Raw genomic sequence first — 21,576 nt, 5'->3', positions numbered from 1 at the left:
AAATTCCATTGAGTTCAGGAAGGCTTGTTCCCAGGTAAGAATATACAGTAGAATCTCGATTATCCAACATAAACGGGCGAGCTGATAATTGGATAGCCGAAAATGTTGGATAATCTGAAGGGTTCGAGAAAAGCCTTGAAATCACTATGAATTGCAAATGTATTGAAGTTTTAGTGCAGTAACAGTAAAAGTAATGTTGCAGTAACGTTGCACTAATAACATTTTTTGTTTGGGAGTGTGTTTGGGGTCATGTCAGGGGCATGGAAATGTCTACAGCCATGCCCCCAAGCAGCCGCGACGTCAGATAATCCGGAATGTCAGATGACCGAAGGATGGATAATCAAGACTCTGGTGTATAGGATTGCAATTCTAAGTAAATTATCTTGCATAGTCATTATTTGTGAAATAAATCAATTCAAACTTGCCTCCTCTTGTTTTCCTTTAGTTAGGCAGAATTCCCTGATTGTTAGTAAGATGTACACGAAAGGCTTTGGATTATCCTCCTAAGTAGCATTCAGACTCCTTTAAATTGCTAACCGACAATAAATTATTGTTGAAATAATTAGGAATCATATTGACTCTAGAATAAGAAATCAGATTTAAAAGGGATCTGAAAACTCTTCAGTGATTTAAATCATGATTTTATGCTGCATGAGTTGCACAGATCTTCAAGAGACAAACAAGTTTAATGTTGATATGAAGTGCTGGACTAGGATGGTGGAAACAAGGCTCCAGCACAGTAATACCAATGATAGCTGCTGCTGCTACGGCAGCAAATACCTAGCTAACCACTCATCCACACAGTCAGTTATGTGATCCTGTGCTAGTAAAGGCTGCCTTTCAGAGTAAACAAGGCTACTTTTAGAATTGTTAGTCTCTGTGAAAGTACATATCCTGACAAATAGGATAAAATACTTTATAAAACCTCTATAAGATGATGATAATGTACAAGTAATATTTGTTGAATTTAACTTAATTAAAAATTCATTTTTCTTTGTAGATGTCAATGAATGCACAATCGAGAATGGAGGTTGTCACGACCAATGCTGCAATACCATTGGCAGTTTCTACTGTAAATGTCCAGTTGGCCAGAAACTGGGGGAAGACAAGAAATCATGTGAAGGTAACAATCTGTGTGGTGACCTTTGCATGGGAACATGCTGAATGGAGAGACAGGCTTTGCTTTTGGGAAATCAATTGTTGACTTCAGTATACAAATGTAAACTTGTACAGTCGGCCCTTCTTATACACGGATTTTTTATACACAGATTTAAGCATACACGGTTTGAAAATGTTCCAAAAAAGTATAAATTTACCTTGATGTTCCATTTTTTATTAGGGACACCATTTTGCTATGTCATTATACTTAATGGGACTTGAGCATACACGGATTTTGTTATACACGGTGGATCTTGGAACCAAACCCCAGTGTATAACAAGGATCCACTGTATCTGGTTTATAAAGCACCAGCTGGAAGGAAGGACACTTCAGACTGTGGATAAAGTTTGAACAGTTTCCTCAGTTTTGATACTGAATGTCTAGATACAGGAATTTTTCAGTATTATTTGTTAAATTTATATCTCGGCTTCCTGAAAAAAGAAAAGAATGGTACTCACAAGTGGCTAACAGGAATGAAAACTAATAGCACTAAACATTAAAAATCTGTCATTAAAAAAGAAACAGGACTGTGCTCAACTATAACTCAGTTTACATGAAAAACACACAGAGGTACATCTTCTGAAGATGTAAATGATCTTCTTGTGAACTTCTTCCCTACTAACCCATAGACTAGACGTAATCAGACCCAAACTACAAGAAAAGAGATTCATTCATTGATTCATTCCATTTATATGTTACTTTCCTCCTGGAGTGGGACCCAACTTTTCTACTTTTTCAATTAAACCATTTAAAGAGCTAGAATTCAACAATATAGCCGTGTTAGTCTATAGAATCGATACATAGAGAGATCTTGTAGCACCTTTGAGACTAAGTGAAATAAAGAAATTGGCAGCATGAACTTTTGTAGACTTCGGGGGCTGTATAAATAGCCCTGAAGGGGCGGCCTCCAGCTGCCCCTTCTTCACCTGTATTGGGGCCGCAGCAACCTCATGCTGCAGCCTTGATCCAGCCTTCCGAGGATGCAAAAAGGAGCCACAAAAGTGGCTCCTTTTTACACCCTCGAAAGAGCACCATAGCCATGGCAGCATGGCTATATGGATGCAGCGCCGGAGGCACATCGTGTTCCTGCATGCCATCTGGAGCTACACATGGCATCAGGGCACCCGGGGGTTGTGGTGGTGGAGTAGAGTGTGCATCATCAGGAATCAACACCGCAACTCTGTCCCCAGGCCAGCCTTTCAGGTCAGTCTATACAGGGTTTTCAGTCTACTTCCTCAGATGCATTTGGTGGAGTGAAAGCCAGGCACAGACATATATATGCCACTGGTATATGAAGATGTCAATGCAAACTGCAAATCTTTTGTGTATGGAAATGAAGTTACAGGTCCAGTTTTAACGGTGGTTGTTAGTGCACAAAGACATAGGAAACTGATCTTTGTGCATGGAGATGAACTGGCAGATCTAGTTTTGCAATGGGACTAGCCTGTGGTGAGGGGAATAGGTGAATGTAGGGCACCTCCATGACGATGTGTGTGTAGTGTGTCAGGAAACCATTGTCTTTGTTCAATCCATTGCTGAGGGACTGTAGATGGATGAATTCCAGTTCTGTTTCTTTTTCCAACCTATCTTTGTAGCTCTTCTGTTCAGTGACCACTATTCTGAGGTCTGAAATGGAATGCCCAGGGAGATTGAAATGTTCTGCCACTAGTTTTTGTGTATTCCCATTTCTAATGTCTGATTTATGTCCATTTCTGGTGCAGGGACTGGCCTGTTTGCCCAATGCAGAGTGCTGAAGGGCATTGCTGACACAGTATAGCATAGATCACATTGGAGGATGAGCACATGAAGTTCCTCCTAACATTATGGGTGATACCATTAGGTCTTGTGATGACATTTCCTGGATAAATGTGTGGGCAAGACTTAGTACCTGTGTTGCTATCTGTGTCATGTGTCGTCCTGTAAGTGAGTACCTGTTGGATGTTTGGAGGCTGTCTGCAGGCGAGTAAAGGTCTGTTTAAACAAAGAGTGCTTGACATTAGAGCACAATTAGATCTAGCTGCTCTGGCCTCAGTAAAATCCTTGAAATGGCTATCAAGGGCCAAAACGCTCTTCCAGGAAGAAAAATATCTGTTTTTCCTTATGAAAAGAGAACACCGGAAGGCTTTTGCCAAACTTCGCCTTGAGCAAAGGGATTCAAATGTGATTCAAGGAAGATACCACGATTTTCCTTTTCTTGATAGACTCTGTATATATGGGGCACCTAAAGTTACCTGCTACATTGTCAATTATATAACAGTATTAGAAAGCAAGATCTAGCTCCCATCCTCAGAAATTTGAGGGAAAGGGACGATGAAAGCAACCTCTGCTACTGCGAGGTTGTAGTTCATTGATGATGCACCTGAGTGGTCCCAATTGGGAGGTGTATGTGACCACTAGTGGGGTTCTGTCACTTTCCTTCTTCAATTTGTTCTGTAATATATCAGTCCTGGGTACACACCTTTATTTGTTTATTCACTACATGTGGTGGGTGCTGTAGTTGAGGAATACTTGTTGTAATTCCTTGAGTTCCGCATCCCTGTCTTGTGGGTCTTAGCAGATGCAATTGTATCAGAGGGCTTGGCTGAAGACTATGTATCTAGTGGTGTGTTCAGGGTGGAAGCTTGAGGCATGTAAGTATGTGTAGTGGTCTGTGGTTTTGCGATATAGTGTGGTGCTTATCTGTCCATTTTGTAGCTGTACTGTGCTGTCCAGAAAGTGAACTTGTGCAATAGATAGTTCTAGGCTGATGTTGATGGTGGGGTGGAAGTTGTTCACTTTTAAAGAGCTGTTCAACTGCCTTTGAGAGTGGTGGACTCTCCATCCTTGGAAGTCTTTAAGCAGAGTTTGGATGGGCCTCTTATAGGATTGCTGGAATTTTGTATTCCTAGATGGCTAAGAATTGAACTAGATGTTTCTTATGGTCCCTTCCAACTCTATGATTCTAAGATCCTACATGCTAAAGACCTATCTAAATAAAAATTATTTCCTCTGCTAATGACAGAACAACACAGAGAGGGCCAACTTCTATTTGCCCTTGGCAGGGAGTTTCAGAGCCTGGAAGAAGCCATTGAGAAAGCCTTTTCTTCCATCTTCATTACATCTGCCTCCGAAAGTGGCAAGACTAAACAGAGAATCACTGAAGATCTTTAAACTGAGACAGAATTCTAAGGGAGAATACAGTCTCCTAAACAGCTTGCCCCCAAGCCCTGTAGGGCTTTATCAGCCACAACTTTAACAGTCAAATTAGAGGAGGGACAGTTGAATTGGCCCCTTTCTTCTGTTTCCTTTGGCAGAAAAAGAACTTCCATTTTAAAGAGACCTTCAGTCTGAACTGAATAGGGATGTGCAATTAGCATGCTGTTTTCTGTATGCATTCCCTGTGTTTTAATTGTTTTTTTACATTGCCTTAAAAGTAATTTTTAAAATGGTCTGATGGTTTAATGCTTTCGAACTTTTGTACTCCATGTTGTTTTAGATGCTCTGTTTTAGTTTATATTGCAAGCTACTTTGAGTTCGATTTGGAAGAAGGTGGGATATAAAGCAAGCCAACAAAAAACAAAACTTTAAATTGTATAAAAAAAACAGCTGTAATGAGGCAGTCACATGTTGCCTTGAAATTCTTAGATGTATTGATCAATGCTTTTTAAGTTTTTGGTGCTTCTATAATGATGATAATGACAGCTGTAAAGGATTGATTTGTGGTTTGTGGAAACCTACTCAGATCATAGTATGTCAAATAAAATAAACAGAACATTGCTATCAATTAAATCTATAATATTAAAAGAGAATATCTGTGGGTCTGTGGAAACCATAAATTATTGGGACATCATGTTAGTGCCTCTTAATTTGTCAGGGTTTGTTGTTGTTGTTGTCCGGGAATGCTGCCAGCACCCAAACACACACTTGCTGATAAGATGGCTAAATGCAAGAACTAAGCTGAACAGCCAACAGATAACAAACCTCTTCTCTGTCCAAGCCAAGCTACAGAGCCAAAGTAGGATTATAGAAGTCACTGAAGTCAGTACAGTCCAAGGTCAGGGTAGCCAGAAGGTAGGATTAGTCAAGTCCGTTCCAAAGTCGTAGGTTCAGGAGCAGACAAAGATTCAAGAAACATGGAAGTCCAGGAGCCAGTGCCAACAGCAACCAATATGATGGATCTGCAATAAATTCTGGCAAAGGGTCGGCGTTCTCCAGCTGCTTAAATCAGAGATGCACTCCCTTGTGCCAGCTGTTGCTTATCTGCAGATTGCCTCTCTGCAAGTCTCTTAGATCTGTGCAAGCAAGAACTCTCAGCTCTCCTTTGCCTAAAGGAAGGAACCTCCATGCTTTGTTCTTCCACTTCCACTGGGGCAACACTAGGCTACTGAGCATCTGGAGGCGACCCCACAGAGCTAGGGTCTGGCTAAGCCTCAACCACTGGGGCTGGAAGATCAGGGCTGGGGTCTGACATGGCAGAACTGGGACCTGGTATGGCCTCAAGTTCCTCCTGCACCTGAGGAGTCACGGCCTCATCCTCCGAGTCTTCCTCTTGGCTGGCCATGACAGTTATTTGAATGTCAGTAGTCAGTTTTGAGTGCAACCTCTAAATTGGAGGGAGTGATTTCTTGAAGCAAAAAGGGTACCCTGCCATTACTCATCAGTCTACATCAAAATCTACACCTGTTTTTATTCAGCACTAGAGAAGAAGAAGAGGAGGAAGAGGAAGAATAGATGCTGTCATAGTTGATTAGAAAATATTTTAAAGGATTAGAAAACTGGAGAGGAGGTAGTGATGCTGAGATCCCTGAGTTGGAGAGGCTGAGAAGTGGTAAGGGATATGGTGCGAAGTTTGTAAAAGTACAGAAAAAAAAAAAAGAAGAGGGACTATGAGGTATCCTTGGTGATATTTCTGTAGGGAAAGAAGTGTATTAAAACAGGAGGCCAGATGGACTCCTTTGGGCTGTTGAGATATTTCAGGCACAGAACAAATAAAATATTGTTTGGATACAGACTTAGTCATGCTTATAAGAGATTCCTTCAAATCTGTAGGATTTATATTAGTTACGAATAACTTGTCCCATTAATTTTAACAAGTTTATTTTAACCTTGACTAAGTCTGGCTCCAACTATTGTTTCTAGGTCTCAAGATGTATACATTTATAATTTGCCTAGTTGGTGTAACAAAGTGGCCCATTCTCTCCTGAATGATGCAAAAGGATTGATTTCTGCAAAGCAACAGAATGTGTTAGAACCAGAGATTATTCTTACCAGATAAACAAATCAATTTGAGGAAGTATTACTTGTTATTTCCGTTCTTTAGCTGCAGCTTGGAAAGCTAGACATTACTGCTCCAAAGATTGCTATGGTCTCCTGACAAGTGTAGTGGTTTGAGCATTGGATTACAACTCTGGGAGACCAGGGTTCAAATCCCCACTCAGTCATAAAACCCACTGAGTTACCTTGCACAAGTCATGCACTCTCAGCCTCAGGGGAAGGCAATGGCAAAGCTCCTCTGAATAAATCCTGTCACAAAAACCTTATGATAGGTTTGCCATAAATCAGAGATGACTTGAAAGCACAGACAACAACAACAACATCCCAGCCTAGAGAAACTGTAATGGCAAGTCCTATTTCAGTGCATTAGATGACCTAAAAGACAAGTCAATCTGAGAACTTTATCGCACTGGCCCTATAACGGGCCTGTTGCATTCCAAAAAGGGGGCATGACGAGAATGGGATGGGGCTAAGGACACATCTTACTGCACAGAGGATCGCTGCCACTGCCACCGGACATTCCCATTCTAGGGCCCGTACGATAAAGTTCTCCGTCACAGCACGTTGCCCCTGTAGGCAAAACAGCAGGGAAGAAGGCAGGAGGTCTAAGTACCACCAAAGATCAGTGCAGAGTTTTAAAAATTATCTAAATTCTTAACATTTAACTGCTCAGAACCCAGTTCTTTATGATGATCTGATTCCAGGATGTGCCTCCCCCCTTCCACTGTCTTCTTGGTGATAATATATTCAGATAAGAGTGTTACAGGATGAGTTGATTTGCTTAATTTTTTCTTCTAAAAGAGAGCTAAAATTTGGCATCCCTCAGGGCGCCATTCTGTCTCCCATGCTATTGAACATTTACATGAAGCCGCTGGGTGAGATCATCTGGAGACATGGGATGGGGTGTTATCAGTACACTAACACCCAAATATACTTCTCTATGTCTCGGGCTGATGCAGCAACTGAGGATGGCATCTCTCCTCTGAATGCCTATCTTAGGTTGGTAATGGACTGGATGAGGGAAAACAAAATCAAACTGAATACAGGTAAGTTGGAGGTACTTGCAATAGGGACCCCCAGTCCAGGAATGGAGTTATGTCAGCCAGTTCTGGATGGGGCCACACTTCCCCTGAAGGAGTCTGTCTGCCGTCTGGGGGTGCTTCTTGACTCATCGCTTCAACTGTCAGCGGAGGTGAATGCGACGGTCAGGAGCACTTGTTATTAGCTTCGGCTGATATGCTAGCTGCACCCCTTCCTGGAAAGGAGAGACCTTGAAGCAGTTGTACATTCACTGGTAACCTCTTGGCTTGATTTGTACAATGCGCTTTACATGGGGCTACCTTTGTGCCAAGTTCGGAAGCTTCAATTGGTACAAAACATGGCAGCCAGGTTGGTTACAGCACACCTAGAACTGCCCATATTACACCTGTCCTAAAATCTCTCCACTGGCTGCCTATCAGTTTCCAGGCAAGATACAAGGTGTTCGTTTTAACCTTTAAAGCCCTACATGGCTTAGGTCCAGACTACATGCAGGAGCGCCTCCTTCCATATAATTCAACCCACACACTTCAGTCCTCTGGGAAGAATCTGCTACAACCTAAGAAAACTGAGGCCTGTTCCAGACTGCCAAAATAAAGCTGCTTTGGGTCTCTTTGGAGGTATGCTATTTAAATAATGCATGCACCCTAAGAATCCTGAAGCTGCACCAAAGCTGCACTCCAGTGCTTAGGAACGGAGTGTGGCTTTGGCGCGACCTCCGGACTCTTAGGACCCATGCATCATTTAAATAGCATACCTCCAAAGAGACCCGAAGCAGCTTTATTTTGGCAGTCTGGAACAGGCCTAAGTTGTCTGCAGTGACCCAGGGGACCTTTTCATCTGCTGCTCCCAGGCTCTGAAATGACCTGCCGGACGAGATCCGTCATCTTACCACCTTGGAGCCTTTAAAAAGGCAATCAAGACGGATCTCTTCCGGCAGGCCTTCCCAGATCAGCCTCCTTGATCTGCCTCCCCCTGCTACTACCATTACTGTTGCTGTTATTTCCACTGCTCCTAACATTGATATTGACATTGGTACCAATATCACCATCCCTGCCCCCTCTCCTATAGGATAAACTCTCCTGCACAATTCACCCACAAGTTTTTTTCCTTTTCTTTTTTATTATGCTTGTATTGGCATGTTTTATACTATCTGCTGTTTTATCCTATTTTGTGGTTTGGACTTATGCTTTTACAATTGGGGGAGGGCTGGGTTTTGGGGATCTTTCTTTTTAATTGTAATTTTACTTGTATGCTGTGTCATTTTACTATTGTGATCCACTTTGATTCCCTGTGAAAAAGTGGAATATAAATATATTATTATTATTATTATTATTATTATTTATATTTTGGGATGTGAGTGCATTTGTTTCAGAATCGTTTTCAGCTGAGTAGCTTGCTGTATCTGAAATGAACTGGTATTAGTTTGCAATCGTTATTTTTGCCTAAAGCTAGTTTTTTATTCAGGCAGTCGATTTGGGTTGAATGAGAGTTTGCAATTGACTCAGGAGAAGGAAAGGGTCCTGAGGCATGTTTCCTCTAAACAGGTGCCTCCTGTGTTAGCCATAACAATGTGCATCTTTCCCCTGCAGTATCCAAACACAGATGCTCTTCTTAATGTCATGAGCATAAAGGACTTTGATCTAATGCATCTGAACTTCAGTCGAATAATCTTCTACATCAGTATACTTTAAGGTACTAAATGGCTTGTTTGGGGCAAAGGGGGTGTAAGAATAAGGCTGGATAATTCATTTCCCCCCTTCCTCCAAGGCAGATAAATATCTCATTATGGTGTTGTTGTTGAGGCTGCCATATCAACCATCAGATTTTCAAACTTGACATTATCCTGCATTATGAGAGTGAACACCAGGCTCTGTTGAATTTACTTTTAGCTTACAGTTTCTAAGCAAAAAGATCTCTAGTATCTATGCAGTGCATACTCACCCAGCTTATAGACTTTAAGGAATTAAAAATGATAGTAGCTTAAACGATATAAGCACAGACCAGTTTCTTACATTTTATTGTGTTTTCTCAGGTCAGGCAAGTTGATGCCCTCCAGATGTTTTGGTCAACTCTCACAATAATAATAATAATAATAATAATAATAATAATAATAATAATAATAATATTTATTTGTATACCACCCTCTGGCAAACCAATCCGGGCGGTTAACAACAGTAAAATATAAAATATGACAATTAAAAACACTTTATCCCTCCCCCCCTTAAGACAATATTAAACAGTATAACATATTAAAACACAATATCAATGCATAAAAACAACAATTAAAAACTAAAAAACCCTGATATCCCTCTGTTGATCCTCAACCATCACTAAGATGGGGCCACGGGAGGAATGAGGGAGTCAGGGAACCTGGGCCGGGATGGTTAATCTGGAAAGGCCTGTCGGAAGAGATCCGTCTTGACCTCTTTTTTAAAGCTGTCTAATGATGTTATCTGACGGATCTCATTCGGCAGGTCGTTCCAGAGTTTGGGGGCGACAGCAGAGAACGCCCTCTGGGAGGTCGACGCAAGCCTAGATTTTAGAGGCTGCAGTAAGTTCCTCCCAGAGGACCGGAGAGCGCGGGGAGGATTGTACGGGAGGAGGCAGTCCCTGAGATAGCTTGGACCCAAGCCATTTAGGGCTTTAAAGGTGATAACCAACACCTTGTACTGGGCCCGGAAGCTGATAGGCAGCTAGTGGAGGGACCTCAAAACCGGAGTAATGTGGTCCCTCCTAGATGTTCCTGAGACAAGCCTGGCTGCCATATTTTGAACCAGCTGTAATTTCCGAGTCAAGCACAGGGGTAGTCCCATGTAGAGTGCATTACAGAAGTCAAGGCGTGAGGTTACCAGCGCGTGCACAACAGTCTCGAGATCCCTTACTTCCAGAAAAGGGCGCAGCTGGCGTATCAGCCAAAGCTGATAACAGGCACTCCTGACCGTCGCATTTACCTGATTTGTCATCAGGAGCGACGAGTCAAGGAGCACCCCCAGACTGCGAACACAGTCATTGGAGGAGAGTGTGACCCCATCCAGGACTGGAAGTTGCAACCCAATTCTTGGTTTCGGGGCCGCTACCATGAGCACCTCCGTCTTGTCTGGATTCAGTTTCAATCTGTTTTTCCTCATCCAGCCCATTACCGCCTGAAGACATTCATTGAGAGAAGAGATGCCATCGGAATTCGAGGCCGACGAACGAGATACGGAGAAATAGATTTGGGTGTCATCAGCGTACTGATAACACCCAGCACCATGACTCCGTATTATCTCACCCAGCGGCTTCATATAGATGTTAAATAACATCGGGGACAAAATAGCCCCCTGAGGAACCCCACAAGTGAGGTACCTCTTACTGGAGCTACAGTCCCCGAGTAGCACCCTCTTGCCGTTGGCCCCGCTGGCTGAGACTGGTGGAAACTGGACTCAAAAACTTTTGGAGGCTTTGTTTTATGGCTTCAGTTTTACAAATTACTGCATTTCCTTCTTTGTAAATATGGTTAGGATAAGCAGACTTTTACACTCAACTGGAGCTAGTGATAAAAATTCCCTTGGACTCTACCACTGTAGACTAGAGGGTTGTGTCCTGAAAGTGGTTGCATCTTTGAATGGCCTCCACTGAAAAGAAAAGTTCCTTGCACATAGAAACAGGAATGGCCAGTATTTGAGTAAAGATTCTAGAGAAGTGAATTTATTTATAGCTACTTACATATATATTGCACCTTTTCTCTAATGAGTGATGTATATTAATTTATTCCTTCCCATATTATCCTAACAAAACCTTCTGAGATAGTTCAGACTGAAAGAAAGTGACTATCCCTGGGCCACCCAGTGAGTTTCATCTACTGGGTTCCAGTCCAGGATTCTAACCATTATACCATGTGGCATCTGTTTGGAATACCCCCAGAAGGGTGAGGTAAGCTGGGTCCTGTTTGCAGCCAGCTATGTATAAGACTCTTTTGCTTCAGTTTTGCAAGTGTATGGTACCACTGCCAACATTTTCTATCCCCAAGTCCAGGCTATTTACCTTGAGACAGGGAGTAAGTGCTGATAGCAGTAGCTGAGGGGTGATCAGTCGTGTAGTCTGCATGCATCCACCCTTTTGAAGTCACAGAGGCCTTTCCTACTGTTACCCTTTTTTCCTATATTTTTTGTTGTTGTTAAAAAATCTAGAATTAGAATCATATGCCAAGCAGCTTGGCTCTCATGTCAGGCATGCTCTAGCCCCATAGGCAAAACCCAAATGATGTTTCCCTCTCCTTAAATACTGGATGTGACTTACTCTAGTCATTTTGGAGTTCAGTTTTGGGTACTGGTGGCAGTGGAGTGGAGTACATGGCCCCTATACCCACTGGAGCATCTTCCACAATCAGCCTTTTAGGGGCACAGGACCACAGAGGATAGGACCTTTTCCCATGGGGTATTTTTTTTCTTTCCAACAAAGGCTATTTTTCTACATGCTAGAAATAGTTTTTGGAAGAGATGGGGGAAGGATTGTGGAACTTTTCAACATTCATTCTGCAGGCTGAAGCAATCCAGTTTAGGATAAACATCTATCACTTGATACTGCTGACTGTATACATTATCCTGCAGCATGTCAGCTGTAATTACAGCTTCAGCAATTTGATATTCTGGAAGTATATATATGACCAACAAAGAAGAAATACCGATGCTGTGAATCTGCTACTATACTGTACTACTGGTTTGTATATCTGGGTCTTCAGATCATAGTCTCATATGATCCTAGATTTAGAAGGAATTCTAAAGGCCATTCAGTCCAATCTCCTGCCATTACAAGAAGCCAAACTTTCATGTTTATGCATCTTTAATAGCATTGTTTGAGCTTTTCCTCCTTTTATGACATTTATAAAGATGGTCAGTTTTAAGCTGTGTGTATGCCTGGATTTCATTATGGGATAGTTTTTTCTATCCTTGAAAGTAGAGTTGTTTATATAAAACATGCAGCATTTGCTCTCCTGGATAAGAGTGCTCCTGTAAGCTAAATGAATTTTTCATAAATTGCCATTGCAGCGCTTTTCTATACAGCTCTTGCCCTACATGGCTGTCTGACCTAGGATTTAACTCCATCATCCTCTGTTGTTTCCTTGTATTTTCAGTAGCTTAGATCCACAGCAGTGGAAATGTTTGTTGCAGTTAAGTTTTACCTCCTGCTCTTCTTTGCCATGTTGGAATGCTAGGGAAACTAACAGCTGTGGCAGGTGAAATGTACAAACAAGGAGAGTGCTGGGTTTTCTTTCATTTAAAAACTGAGGTTTCCAGCCAGCACTCACACAGGTTTTTCCCCGAATGTCCAATGTAATTTGCACATTCAGAAAGAGGGAGAGTAATCCATAGGGCTTGTTAACATTGTATTCTGTTGGCATGGTCAGTGTGGGCTTAATACTGTTATGGTGCATGAGCATCACTGTATTTTTTTTATCCCTCATTGTATTAATGAACACATAAGGTTTTCTAGCTTGTTAAACCAACTCAATCTATACATCCTGCAGACACTCATTATTTCTTTGAACATAAAGATAGATCTGTCATAACGCTACTTACTGTTACAGTAAGAATATGTTGGAAGATGCTGTATAGTGAGTCAAAGCAATGTCCATTTATGTCAGCCAAGACTGGCAGAGCTTTAGAATTCTAGTTTCTAGGATTTCAGATTCTCTCTAGAGGAGAGAGGTAATGCCTCCTCTCAAAGCCTATAACCCCAAATCTCAGGACTGTAATAAGACACAGAATAAAGGGGTCTGTGGGAGACATTTTCTAGACAATGCTACCAATATTTTTAGATGAAGAATGTGTGATTCTCCATATGTTTTTTGGTCTTTGAGCAATACCAATAGTAATAGGGTTGAAGTCTAATAACATCTGGAACACTACATGTTTCTCAACCCTGGATTATATAAAAACAGTGTTACAGTATGGTACACAATATGGTGCAATGTAACACAGGGGTGTACTATTTCCTAGGAGGGGTAGAAGTCTTCATGTTGGCTCTGAGATAGTAACCCTTTCACAGGGTTTTCTTCGCAATATTTATTTAGAGGAGGTTCCCCATACTATTCCTCTAAAGTAAAGAGAGTGTAAAGAAAGATTCTCTGAAGATGCCAGCCACAGATGCTGGCGAAACGTCAGAAAGAAACTCTGCTAGAACATGGCCACATAGCCCGAAAAACCCACAAAAAACTAAGTCACATTCTCTCATCCTCTCTCAGAGGATGGCAATGGCAAACCCTCTCTGGGGAAACTTGCCAAGAAAACCTGGTGATAGGGTCCCCTTAGGGTCACCATAAATTGGAAGTGACTTGAAGGCACACAACAACAATGACAAGCTACCATATATTACTTATATGTGGCTGTTATACAGCTGTTCAGTTCTACTGTCTGTTTTCTTGTCTCCCTTTTTTATTTTATTTAAAGCCAGGTTCAGATCTTTCAAGAGTTCCCTTGATTTGAGAAAGCCTACTACAACAGTTTGAGAACCTCTTCCATAATCTGCCATTCATTTACAGAGTAAAATGTTTTATTCTCTCAGTACACTGGTATGGGCAGCCTTTACATCTGGAAGTAAATTACTGAAGTGTAAATTCCAGTTTAGTGAAGTAATACACAGCTGAATGAGAATGCTGCAGGGAGTGTACTGATTAGCCTTTCTAAGCTAATTCTGGATCTGTTGTGTTAAGATAGAATTATCTCCTATATCCCACTGCTTAGACAAACAATTGTTGTAAAATATTCATATGACAAACTTTGTAAAAGTGGATTCAGATTTAATATCTAGCAAAAACCGCTTCTATAAAATTAACTTTAAATACTAAGTTTAGGGTTCAGATCCACATTCACAATCATTTAGCAGTAAATGCTAGAATCCAGAACCCTGTCTTTTAATAACAGATTTTTCTAAAAAAATAAAAATAAATACATAGGATGTTTACCTTTGGGCAGGGCAAAGATGTACCCTTCAGCATTTCATATATGAAAACAGAGACAAACATGGCTAAGAAACATCAGAGTGTGGTCAAGAAGACAAAGATTATTAACAAACAAGCTTGGAGTGTCTGCAACAGGTTGCTTTTACCTAACTCTACAAGGAAGGGCAAATGAAATAAGCAAGGACCAAGGAGAAAAGTAGTAGTAGGAGAGAAAACCAGAACATTTTAAAAGCAGTTTTAAAAATGTTTTAAACATGGGTCAACAGAGGATTAATTGGGACAGAGCCCAATCCAGGACAGTTGCATTGTAGGGCACTGTGTATTCATTCAGATGGTTTTTAGCTTACATTGGTTGCAGAGCATTACTGAGAAAGTCCATAGTATGAGTGAATTCAAAGACAGCAAAATAGGTCAATGGAAGTTGGATTTCTGTATAACCATCAGTTTAGGGTGGTCAACTGCAGTGGGCCCAGAGGATATTTTATCACTCTCCTTGCTTCTGTGGTGGATTGCATTGATTTGTGGGCAAAAAGAAGCCAGCAAGCAGAACCAGAAGTCACTTTAGGTATGATTTCCAGGGTTTTGTTGGCATTTTGAAGTGGTTTTCCAGCTTGCTATGGCCTCCCATAGCAGCAACTGTTTATGTACATAGTTGAAATAATTTCCAGTTTTTAAATCTTGTTTTTAACTTTAAAATGATTTTAGTCTGTTAAAATTATGTTTATTGTTTTAAGTTGTTTTAATTCACTTAAGTGGGATGTGGAGGCTTAGTGGTTAAGATGCCAATTCTGACAATCATAAAATTGGAAGTTTGGCAGTTCAAATCCCAAGTGCCGCATGATAGGGTGAGCACCTATCACTAGTCCCAGCTTCTGCCAACCTGGCAGTTGAAAAGCATGCAAATGCATGTAGATAAATAGGTACCACTTTGATGGGACTGTAACAGCTTTCCATGCAGTCATGCTGGCCATTTGACTACCAGGACAACACTGGCTCTTCAGCTTAGTAATGGAGATGAGAATTGCCCCCTACAGATGGTTATGACTAGACCCCTTTACCTTTAATTCACTTAAATTGATTTTATTTATACCACCATGGTCATGTGATATAAGGAATATGGGTATTTAGATAAAAGTATGTATATATGTATGTTTTGACCTTTATTGAGTGGGGAAAAATGGGTGTATAGGCAAAAGCGTCGCCAAAAAAAATATTGTATTTTATTTTTTAAAGGAATGATGTGTTTTAATAGTGTGCAAATATAATTTTATTTTTAATGCTCACTTGTGTTTTTAATTGTATTTCTCTTTTAATTTATAAGCAATGATGATGATGAAGATTCACACTCGCCACCCTTGCATTATCAGAATAACCTTTAGGGCAATTAGAAGCTGAGAAACATGGCAATGAATAAATCATACTGCAAAGTGTCTTGTGACAATAAATGTCTTTTCAGTTTCAGAAATGAGAAACCAGACTTTAGAAAGCATAGATAGAAGATAACATGGGGGGGGGGACCTTTCTGCCTTATTTGGGGTTATGCAAAATCTAGGTGAACGGTTCTCTAGTAAAGTAATTGGAATTGCATTGAATTTTAAGAGAAGCAATCGTATTCTACCATGTCGTTTTTCTTGCTCACTTCACTGGAAACAAATCTTCTTATTTGCCATTCAGCTAGCACTTTTTAGCATGCAGTGTGTTGTAGTCCTTGTCATTCCCTTTTGCTCATGAAGGGACTGATGTTGAGAGAGAGAGAGAGAGAAACCGGAAGGGCAAGGGTGGCCAAGAGTTCAATCCCTGGCTTTCTTATTCTGTGTTGAACTTTATATCTAATAGAGAATACTACTTGTGCCCCGCTGTGAGTTGAAAGCTTGTATCATGCTTGTTTACAGAGAGGCTCGCTGTATGTCTTCATGCCTTGCAATGTCCTCAGGGTAGATACATATAATTTAGATGGGGGCAACCTCTGTTGGAACAGCATATACTCTGAACACCACAGGCCTGAGGGATTGATTTAGACTGAATACTTCCCCTCCATTTATTAAGACTCCATAGGGTATATCTACATTGCTCAGTTACAGAATTTTGATACTACTGGAATTGCCATGGATTTATCTTATGGAATCTTATGATTTGTAGTTTGATGAGGTTGTTAGAATTCTTTAGTCCACTTCCCATAACAAAAGCAATTGACTCCACTGCAGAAAATGTCTAATCACATCATCAAACTACAAATCCTAGGATGCCATAGGATGATGCCATGTCATTTAAATTGATATCAAATATCTAAAATTATGTAATGTGGATTCATCTACAGTCTGAAACCCCACTGAATACTGGAGAATTTTAATGCATTCATCTTTATAAAGATAAAACCTCCAATTAGCAATCTATGGTACCAAATGCACAAATGATATTGACAGCTTCATTTAATTTGCAGCATCTTTAAAGAGAATCATATTTTACTTTCTGCATGTTGGGGTGAGAAATTCTGTCATTTTCCTTTCCTATGTGATTTGTGAATTTGCAAATCTGACTGAACCCTTATCCAAGTTGGCCTCACAGTTTCAACACTTTGGCACTGCTATCACTTTCCTTGCCCCTTTACCTGTAATATCCCTTGCTGGATCTGCTACTTCAACCTCAAGGTGACCACTATACTGGACAAGTGGATGTGTTAATCAGTTGGTTCAGTATGGAAACTGTGGGCAAACCTTCATTGTTGTTGTGTGTCCTCAGCATTTCCAACTTACAGTGACCCTAAGGTGAACATACGGTGACCCTAAGGGTTTTCTGGGACTGAGAGTGTATGACTGTCCTGGACTGCAGCCAGCACACACAAACACCACTGATAAGGATGGTAATTAGCAAAGCAAGCAGCTGAAACAGTCCACAAACCTTGCAGGGATTGAGAGAAAGAGCAACCGAAAGCCAAAGCCAAAGTCAGGAGAACAGAGATCACGATAGTCAGTCCAGTCCAGGGGCAGAGCAGCCAGCAGGTAACAAGAGTCTAGTCCAGGGTCAAGGCAGACAGAAAGTAACGAGAGTCCAGTCGGTTCCAAAGTCAAGGCAACAAGGAGTCAGGGTACACAAAGCCAGTGCCGGCAGCAATCACACCAAAGGATTGTGCAATAAACTCTGGCATGAGTTGGCGTCTCTTTGCTTCCTAAATAGGGGACACCCGCCCCCATACCAGGGGAGGCTGGTTAGCTAATTGCCTGACAGCAATTCTCTGGGATCTGCGTCTGCTAGCACTTTCAGCCCTGCGCTGCCTGAAGGAGGGAACCTCCAAGCCTGGTTCCTCCCCAGAGTCACCACTAGGCTGCTGTACCACCAGAGGAATCCCACCAGCACTAGGACCTGGCTGAGCCTCCTCTGGGGCTGGGAGATCAGGGCTGGATTCTGGCAGAGCAGGATTAACACCTGGTGTAGCCTCAATTGCCTCTTGCACTGGAGGAACGCCATCCTCCTCCTCATCCTCCGAGACCTGCTCTTGGCTGGCCATGACATTGACTTGCCCAAGATCTCCCAGTGGGTTTCTATGGCCAAGAGGTGAGTTGTACCCTGGATTCCAGCATCCTGGTCCAACACTCAAACCACTACATTTGCCCTGCTGGTGCAGTGATTAAATGTTGGTGCAGTGGTTAAATACTGCAGCCACAACATTGTTAGTTCAATCCCAAGGAGCCTCAGGTTGACTGTCTTCCAACCTTTCATAGATTGGTAAAATGAGTATCCAGCTTGTTGGGGGCAATTGGCTTATAGATTGTAAATAGCTCAGAGAGTGCTTAGTTCACTATGAAGCAGTATAGACATGCAAATGCTAAATGCTACACAACATTCTCTCTTTAACTGTTTTTTTAAAATGAATAATAGAGAAATCTGTAAATCTGAAAAATTCTTAGCAGAATCAAAGTGAAACTTAGCTCTTAACCCTCCCTACATTAAGCTGAATGAAAAGGCACAAACTTTGTTGTGCAAGTTTGTGATACCTGCATGTTTTTTTCACCAAGTGTAGATGGTTTCTAAAAAAAAAAACATGCAGAGAGTGAGATAAAGTGTCATACAGACTGCATGACATGAAGGAAACAGCTCAGAACTACATGTAGGCCACATGCCTAGCAGCATCACTTGATCTGTCACCTTCTCAGATTCATCCTGCATGCATTTCTTTACTAGCTTTGACTGGTGGGGGAAAGTATGTTTTAAAAGGTTATATACATAATTTTGTGCTTTTTTGATTAACCTAATTAAAGTATTACCACTATGCAGACTTGGAATTTGCCTTATGATCAACATATATTCCTCATCCCTAGTGAGCATAGGAGTGTGTCCTCCAAGTGTATGTTTGTAAATGGTTAATTTACATTATGTAGCGAGGGAAGGGAGAGACTATTATCTTCTTTTTTCTTTTGGAGAAGAAATTAGTAAATATTTCAGCACAAGACACCAGCATACTCTATACTCTTATTTCTAGAGTGAGCAGCACAGGCTGAAAATAGAGTTGTCTCTTCACATAGGTAAGCTTCAGAAATTAGCTGAAAAGTTCATGACCCCTATGCTTAGCTCCCTTCAGTGGATTGTCATTTCTGATTTATAATATCAAGTTTTCTTCCATCAAATCTCCTAAAGCCAGAAAGGAGCGATGACCTATGATCACTTGTTGATAAAATGGATCTTTTGTTTTACTGACAAGTGTAATACTCATGCTACAAACATTCTTGAGATGTTTTTAAAAAGACACCTTCTTAGCTTATGGCAATTCCCATTTTTAAAACAAGTTTTTGGACATTTTTCTTCTATGAGGAGCCAAAATCTAGGCACCAAACAGAGCGTTGAAGATGCTAGTTACAATCTATGAGTGCCTTTCTCCAGGAAGTAAAAGATAGCTATGGCCCGTTACAAACGGGCCTTTGCGGCGCCCCGTCACGAGCTAGGGGTTGGCCGAGGACCTAGCGTCCATACCGGCCTCACCCCTAGCACATGACGAGGGAGTAAAGATGGCGGCGCCCTATTCACACGGGCACCGCCATCTTTACGTGCTGGACGCTTAGCGTCCGCACATTGCGCCCTGGATGTGATGCCGTGAGTGCATGAGTAGCGCCTCGCAGCGTCCCATCCGGGGCACAAGAAGAAGCGCCATTTTGGCGCTTCTTCTTTGCTACGTCCGGGAACCGCGCAGTTTGGCTGCTGTGGTTCCCGGATGCAGCAGGCGGCGGCGGCAGAGCGCCGCTTTTCGGCAGTTTGTAACCCGCCAATATCACATTAAAATTGTAAGTTAATGATTTTTTTTTTATGTAATGGTAATTTGTAGTTAATTTATATTTAGGTTACACAATGTGACACATGAAGTGATATCACATGATTGAAGGCTTGTTTTGTGCTGTTGCCTTATGTTCAATCATGGATTTTCAGACATGGGATCAGGACATGTGTTGTGTATATCCCTGAAGCATTCAGATTTTTTTTTAAAAAAAGTTTCTATTTTAATTACTTTTGAGAGTAGGAATAGTAGAGGTTTTTTTTAAAGGAAAGTAAACCTAATGAGTAGCTAGTATGATGTAGTTGTTTGAGAAACATGGTATACTGGCTAGGATTGAAATTGCTCATGATTCAAATCCCTTTTCAGCCATGGAAACATACTGCATGACACTGGGCAAGTCACTCTTGCAGCCACATTCAGGAAGGTAGTGGCAGCAAACCTCCTCTGAGTAAATCTTGCACAGTAGATCAGAGTAAATTCAGAGCTGGAAGGAATCACAAAGGCCATCTCCCTGTCTTGGAGGAATACAGAATGAAGCATGCTTGACAGATGTCCATCCAACCTCTATTTAGAGCTCTCCAAAGATGTTGAGTCTATCACCCTCTGAGACAGATCACCATCTGAGACAGTTCATTCCAGTGTCAAACAGCTCTTACAAGAAGTTATTTCCTTATGTTTAGGTGGAATCTCTTTTCTTCTGATTTCTTGTTATTTGAATCCACTGGTTAATGTTCTAGTCTCTGGAGCAGCAGAGAACAAACTCACTTCATCTTCTACAAGCTCTTCAGGGGCCCAACATTAGCAATAGGTATACTTTCCCCTTGTCCAGTTCTCAGCAAAGACAATCTATCTTGGTGAACATGGGAGTGTCATAGAATTATAGAATGACAGAGTTGGAAGGGACCACAAGGACCATATAATCCAGCCCCCGTTACACAGGAATATTCCAAACAAAGCAGTCTTGTGAACTGGTCTTCCAACATCTGTTTAAAAATCTCCAAAGAATTAGTCCACCACACTCTAAAAGCTCTTAGAATCATAGAATCATAGAGTTGGAAGAAACCGCAAGGGCCATCCAGTCCAACCCCCTGCCATGCAGGAAATCCAAATCAAAGCATCCCCGACAGATGGCCATCCAGCCTCTGCTTGAAGACCTCCAGGGAAGGAGACTCCACTACACTCCGAGGGAGTGTAAAAGGTTTCTTAATGTTTATGTTGACTTTCCCCTCCTATTCCCTCTCCCCTCCTCCTCCTCCTCCTCCTTCTTCTTGTTCTTCTTCTTCTTCTTTTATCATTATCATTTGATAACAAATTATCAATAAATTTGTTAATTAAAATAGTTTATAATGAGCCTTACCATTAACTACAATGTCTAAACATACAGAGTATCTTTCCATAAATTCTGATGCTGTGAAGGAGGTGAGAGTTTTTCCAAGTGAGTACAGTCACCCTTGGTATCTGAGGGGGAACTATTCCAAAATCCTCAGATGTTCAAGTCCCATTGTCCTCAATGGTGGCCATTGGGGACAATGGGACTTTGCTGTCCTGGCTGCCTAAAGCCTGTGTCACTGCTCTCACCAAGGCAATCTGCAAGGGGCTGCTTTCTCTCCCTCTTGCTCCTCCTTCTCCTCTGCCTCTTCCCACCACTGCCTTTGCCTCCAATGCCTCTTCTTCCTTCCTCCTCCTTTTTTTCCCACCCCGCCACCTCTTCCTCCTCCTTCCTCTTCCTCCTCTTTCTGCTGCCGCCTCCATCTCTTCCACCTCTTTCCCCCCTCCATGCCACTGCCTTTCCTCCTCTTCCTCCTCTACCTCTTTCTCCTTTGCCCCCCCCCCCCCCCCCCATGCAGGCTTGCTGTCCATGGATACTAGGATCTTCGGCCAGCAAGTCCGTGGATACCGAGGGCCTACTGTATTAACATA

At 41.7% G+C, this 21,576-nt stretch overlaps 1 protein-coding gene across 1 annotated transcript in view; it reads left to right on the top strand.

The window, feature by feature from the left end:
* Positions 1–4,518, top strand: part of LOC149318035 (EGF-like and EMI domain-containing protein 1) — a 142,248-nt gene extending 137,730 nt beyond the window's left edge. The window contains exons 5-6 of the mRNA XM_089508898.1: positions 1,001–1,123; positions 4,453–4,518. Of these exons, the coding sequence (XP_089365024.1) occupies positions 1,001–1,123; positions 4,453–4,472 (143 nt within the window). The 3' untranslated portion in view covers positions 4,473–4,518. The remainder of the gene's footprint in view (positions 1–1,000; positions 1,124–4,452) is intronic.
* Positions 4,519–21,576: the final 17,058 nt, after the last annotated feature.

Source organism: Sceloporus occidentalis, unplaced genomic scaffold, assembly GCF_023333645.1.
Source record: "Sceloporus occidentalis isolate IW3139 unplaced genomic scaffold, rSceOcc1.0.p SCAF_2, whole genome shotgun sequence".
In the NCBI taxonomy this organism is placed as follows: domain Eukaryota; kingdom Metazoa; phylum Chordata; class Lepidosauria; order Squamata; family Phrynosomatidae; genus Sceloporus; species Sceloporus occidentalis.
The sequence above is the reverse complement of the archived record's forward strand: the minus strand, read 5'-3'. Positions and strand labels throughout refer to the sequence as shown.